General features: G+C 42.3%; 1 protein-coding gene across 1 annotated transcript in view; it reads left to right on the top strand.

Annotated features, from left to right (window-relative positions):
* The window catches only part of Dnah6 (dynein axonemal heavy chain 6), a 296,200-nt gene that overhangs the window by 253,723 nt on the left and 36,080 nt on the right, over nt 1-6,397 (top strand). Inside the window, exons 62-63 of the mRNA XM_023702951.1 lie at nt 669-902; nt 5,754-5,889. Of these exons, the coding sequence (XP_023558719.1) occupies nt 669-902; nt 5,754-5,889 (370 nt within the window). The remainder of the gene's footprint in view (nt 1-668; nt 903-5,753; nt 5,890-6,397) is intronic.

The raw sequence follows: 6,397 nt of genomic DNA, 5'->3' as shown, positions 1-6,397 counted from the left end.
AAAAAAAACACAAAACAAAACAAAAAACCTGGTCCCACCAGCTTCCCTCTGTCACACATCGAGGTGGTCCCCTTGGAACATTGTCAAGGGTGTGGCATGGGCCTATTTTCTACCACTACTATTATGGACTACTGGACTGTATTGGATTATTTTGCTGAATTCATGCACCTACAATATTTAAATGGCAATGGAATACCCATCTGACAAAACTGAACAAAAAAAGGGGATACAAATGAGGGACCATTTCAATACAAAATAGTTAGGATAGATATACAGCTACTTTTTCTTAACTCAATGAGAAGAAAGATTTGTACTAATCGTGTTTGGACAGGATATCATGTTCATCTTGTACTATAAATAACTACTATGAAGACAACAATATGCAATGCATTAATTATTGCAACTGTCCTACTAACCTGTTTTGAAACTGTCTCATTGCTATTTGTTTCTCAATAAAAGTAATAAAATAAAAACTGGGAGAGGATAAGGAGGACAGAAAATAAATGTCACGTATCAATTTGGGATGAATTCTAGATTTCTCCATGTAACACTCTTCACCCCCTGCGTTGTTAATTGAATATGGGGTTGGGAGGGAAAGAGGGAGCAGAGACTTTCTTTCTTCATAGAGAGCAAATTAAACCAGGGATATTGTTCTCTCTTCCATATAGTTGTTCAATACCACAATTGAAACTTCTGTGAAGACAGATGATCTACAGCACCGCCTGCAAATACTGCTAGAGCAAACCCTTCTGAACGCCTATGTCAATATCTCACGGGGACTTTTTGAACAACACAAGCTCATCTACAGCTTTATGCTCTGTGTTGATATCATGCGGCAGCAAGGGTCCCTAACCGAAGCCGAATGGAATTTCTTCCTTCGAGGTTCTTCAGGAATGGAAAAGGTACCTGCCCTGCATCTAGGTGGTGAATGACATTCCAGGCAGAGCCCTCGTGCATCCCCTGGGACCCCGTGGTGGTGCAGGTGTCCGCGGGTTACACAGTTGGCTGTGTGATCTGCTTGACACGGAACTGTGAGTCAGGATGCCCAGGCTGTAGCTTAGCGCTGCCACTAGGTGGCTGTGTGACTTGGGGAACTCTACCTTTTACGCATCAGCGTCCTCGCCTACACAAAAAGGTGTTGGGGTAACCAGTGAGCTAAAAGTTGTGAATGTGTTTTTAAAAGTTAGCTGGCTTAGGGCCAGTCAGATAGCTCAGTGGATTAAAGCACCTGCCTAGGCAGACAGAGGCTGGACTTCGATGCTGGCGTTCCAGGCCAGTCGCCCCCAGGATGCACTGAGACAGCGATTGAGATTGGGCGTGATGGCTTGTGCCTGTAATCCCAGAGCTTGGGAGGCTGAAAACAGAAGAATCACTATGAGTCAGATCTATGTAGTGAGATCCTGTAGACCCTGTACTAAATTTTTTTTTAAAGGTTAACTGGTTTACACATGGGAAGAGTTAAAATCTAATAAAACATGTACTTCACAGATGTTGGCAGTACTATTTCTGAAATCCCAACCTCTCCTCCCCAGAGACATCTCTCTTTAGAAGTCTGGGAAGTACACAGTTACTTGATTACCACTTCCTGTGATGCTGAAACACAAGCTGTTCTCCAGTGCCCTTCTTCACGTCCCCCTCTTTGTCTAACAGTTCTAGCCCCTGGCATGGCCTTACCCACCCATGTACCACAAGCCTAGTATCCCATAAAGGCAAGTTCCATCTCAGCTCCACCTGAAGCCTCTGCCTTGACCTCTGCAGACCTGACATCTGCACCTGGAGCCTCAGATTTGGAGCTTGAGATCATCACTGGGAGGTTGGGTTGGAGGTTTTTCATTTGACTTCTCATCCTTCTCTGCCCACAAGCAAGCCCAGGCAACATCTCCCCACCAGCTGCTCCTACCCATCTCACATACGGGTATTCCTATGAACCCTTTCTTATCTTCAATGTTTATTTTTATTAGCATGTGTGTGCAGTGCCTTGTGGGGAGCTGGTGTGTGTGTACATAACACATTTTGATTCTGTTTCATTCCCTTCCACTCCCCTCCCTCCATCTCTCCGTCCCCTTCCCTTTTACAAAAGATCTAGCTTCCTGTTTCCTATTATCTATCCTCTATGTTATTCTTTATTTAAACTCTGGGCTTCTCATATAATAGAAATCATGCAATATTTAACTGTGGGTATCTGATTTATTTCACTTAACATTATGGTCCCAAAGTCTCATCCACTTTCCTACAGAAGACAAGCGTATCCTTCTCTGTGGCAGAGTAGCACTCCACTGCGGGCAAATACACTTTCTCCACCTGTTCATCTGTTGGTGGGCATCTAGGCCACTTCCAAGATTTAACTGTTATCAGTTGTGCTGCTAGAAACACCGGTCATCTTTCCCTGTAATCCTCAAACAGTTCCCGTGAACAGAGGGTTTACTGTGTGCTATTTGAAAATCAGCTCATTCCTGTCACTATTCTCCTTGGAAAAGTTCCTAATTATATCTACGCATTCCAGATAAGAAAATAAGGCCCAGAAAGTTGAAGGAAAGCCTCCTTGAAGCCTTGTCTACAGCTCTTTTCACAGTGTTCTCCTGCCATCCCAGGTTCACACTGAGGCACAACAGCGTGACCCTCTTCTAAGCATCCAGGGCCCACATTCACTCCAGGGCCTACTTCCCATGAGCAGCAAAGCTCGAATAGAAATTTAAAATGTATTCTATATGCCATCAAACATGATACTTAAAATTATCCAGAAATCATCTTCCGAGTTCTTTCAGACATTTTTATTAATTAAACTGCTTTTCCTTTTTTTTTTTTTTTAATGTATTTGGTACAGAGTCTCACTATGCAGCAGCTCAGACTTGTAGGGTTCCTCCTGCTTTCAGCCTCCCCAGCGCTGGGATTACAGGCATGCACCACCCTGCTCAGCACACCCGTGGTGTAGGGCTGGTGCAGCATGTGGTGCCAAGGATTGAACCCGGATTCCTGTGCTTGCCTAAGCAGGCACTTAGTCCACTAAGCTATCTCACCAGCCCTAAACTACTTTTCCTGTGCCATGGGGAAATTCAAACATTGTTGAATGAGTTTGCTTGTTTTAGAAATGCATTTAGGGGTATTTTATTTTGCTACATTATTTAGTTGTGTATTTTAACAGTCATAATGTTCATTTTTAACATGAATGCTATATTTTTTTACTATGTTACAAGCTAAATTAGATTTTCTGGAATAATGTATGACACCAATTTCTATACATAAAACTTTTTCCATAGAAAAATGCGTACTGGTTGGAGTTTAGTAGTTGCTTACAACTGAAAGGATAGGAACATCTGCAACATGGTTTGCTGATTATTCTAAACCCACCATTGGGCTACTGCTCAGGAAAAATAATAACATTCCTTTCAAAATATTATTGCTCGTTGATAATGCCCCTCATCACTCAAGAGCTCTGACAGAGAGATCCTGCGAAATTAGTGTTTTCATGCTTGCTAACAAAATCCACTCTGCAGTCTGTAGATCAAAGAGTAATTATTACCTTGGGGTCTTATTATTGAAGGAATACATCTCATACGGATCTAGCAGGATCCTTATAGAGATTCCTCTGGTAGGTGTGGACAAAGGAAATGGAAAACCTTTAGGAAAGAGGCCAGCATTAGATCCATTAAGAGCATTCATGACTCAAGAGAAGTCAAAATGCCAACATCAACAAGAGGCTGAAAGGAGTTCATTTCAATCTCCTTGAATGGCTTTGAGAGGTTCAGGATTTCAATGGAGGAAGCAGCCCTTGGTGTGGTGGAAATACCCAGAGAACTAGAAATCAAGGCTGATCCTGAGGATAGTCTTGTGACAGAACTTTAACTGCTGAATTATGGCTTCCTACAGATGAGTGAAGAAAGTGGCTTCTTCAGACAGAGTCCACTCCAAGGGAAGATGCTATTAAAATTGTGGGGATGACAATAAGGACTATAAAATATAAGCTGATAAAGCAGAGGCGGGGTTTAGAGAACTAACTGCAATTGTGAAAGGAAAGTTTGGGGGCATACACCTCTCACCCCAGGCCTTGGGAGGCTGAGAAATTGATGGCCAACCTGGGCAACACAGGAAGCGCAAGATCAGCCTGAAATGCATAGGGAGACCCTGTCTCAAAAAGCAGAAAAAGGAAAGTTTTAACACAGGTATAATGTGATCAAACGGCATCACATGCCACAGGAAAACCTTTCATGAAAGGAAGTGTCAATGGATACATCCAACCTCAAGAAACTAACAGCTGCAGCCACCTTCTCAGCCTGCTTGGAAGCCAAAGGGAGGTTTTCCAGAGTGGGGCCCCAAGGCCAAAGAACTATGAGTGCAAGATGCCAGCAACAACAGCAGGCAGCATGGAGCAGAGCAGAGCACAAGCGCATAGGAGCGCAAGAGCTGCCTGCCTCTTCCTTGTATAATTCTTATGCAGGGTGTTATCTCATATTTACAAGTTTTTATAGTGGCGTAACCAGAACATGCATGCTTACCTGTCCTAAGTAATGGTTACATAACTGTATCCTGCTGTGTGTATGCGAGCCAAGCAGGATCACATCCTCAGGTGTCCTTAGATGCCCCTGAGCTTTGAAGCAGTTTGAGTAATTGCACACACCCCTCCCTTCAGCAGCACCACCCTGATCCCCCAGCCAAGAGATTACAACTGGACGAAGACTTAGACGACTGCTAGCATTATTAAGCAACAAAATATTTTGAATGAAGGTATATATACAATACATATATTATATATACTTTAGACAATATTGTGACATAATACTATTACACACATAACAGACTATTTTTATGCAGTAGGAAACAAAATGTGACTTCATTTATTGAAATATTTGCTTTACTGTGGGCATCTAGAATTGAACCTGAGATACTGCTAAAGTAAGCCTGTGTATAGTTTCTTTGAGTTGTTTGTAGAAAAAAAAGATGCACCTTAAAACCACAGTGTTATGTGCAAACAGGCACACAGCTTAAATAGCGCGTGGTTTCTCTTTTATAAAAACAAAGTATAAGTACAATGAAAGAGCAAAATAAAAGGCAGATAGTAAGAAATAGGGAGATCAATCTTTTGCAAATGGAAAGGAACCACAAGATGAAGGGAGCAAAAGAAAGACAGGTGGGGTGGGAAGGTTACTGAGACGTATTACATACTTGTATCAACTCCTTACGAGGAATTCATGATCATGACATACCACAAATACATATTAATAAAAATAAAAATTGAAAAACAATCTAAAATTGACTGTGGCAATTGTTGCTCAAATCTGTTAATATCCTGCAACCATTGGATTGTGTACTTAGCAGGGACGAGTTGCATGGTGTGTGATTTGTGTCGAATGAGTCTATTTTAAACTGTTGCACAGAACTTCAGGCATACATTCAGGAAATTTTCAAAGAACTAGATTTAGTCTAATCACAGCTGTTTCTCTGCCTCTTAAAATTGTTAATTCCCTTGTAGGTGTCTCATGGAATATTGCCAGTTGGCATGGCAGTCTTCCTAGAGCCTTCCAGGAATAGCTGCTGTAATGAGGTCTCACAGCAGCTGACTGATGCTGTAACTTGCCTTGGGACTGATGCTGAGACATATATATATCTCCTACCACACTACATCTTATTACTTATTCTAGTACAATTGTTGGTTTTAACGTACCGTTAGAGCTTCATTTTTTCCCTTAGGCAAGATGGACTTATATTTTGCGAGTGTCTCGTGAGTTATTGCTCTTTCTCTTCCTGTGCTCTTCCAGGAACGCCCTCCTAAGCCGGAAGCTCCCTGGCTGTCCACTGCCATGTGGTTTGCATGCTGTGACTTGGAAGAATCCTTCCCAGTTTTTCAAAAACTTACAGAATACATATTGCAACACCCCATTTCCATATGCTTAGGTAATATGACAAAAGTGCCTGCCGTAGTGGGAGTGCACACAGGCTCTTCAAACACCCCCCACCTTTTTTTTTTTTTTCAGTACTGAGGATTGAGCCCCTGGGTGCAGCACAGCGGAAGCTCTCCCATACACTCCCTGGGCCAGGGCTGGGTCTCCAGGGATCCCGAGGGCAGGGCTAACGGTCTCACTCACACACTGGCCTGGGCTGGGTCCGGAGGGATCAGGCTGCCCTTGGGAGCTCTGAGAAGGCACAAATTTACATCCCCAGACTTTCTTACTTTGAGACGGGATCTAGCTGAGTTGCTCAGGCTGAGCTTGAACTCAATCTTTGCCTTAACCTGATCTCATTTTAAATTGTTTGCTTTTTAATTAGGTTGGGGGGGAGTGATTAACATGTTTGCATTTGTGGTGAAAACCAATAGTAAATGTAGAGTTCTTTTTTTTTTAATTTCTTTTTTTTAATATTTATTTATTTTTATTTATTACATTTATTTATTGTGTGTGTGTGT

This window comes from Octodon degus, unplaced genomic scaffold (assembly GCF_000260255.1).
Source record: "Octodon degus isolate 3935 unplaced genomic scaffold, OctDeg1.0 scaffold00162, whole genome shotgun sequence".
NCBI classification, from domain to species: Eukaryota; Metazoa; Chordata; class Mammalia; order Rodentia; family Octodontidae; genus Octodon; species Octodon degus.
The sequence above is the reverse complement of the archived record's forward strand: the minus strand, read 5'-3'. Positions and strand labels throughout refer to the sequence as shown.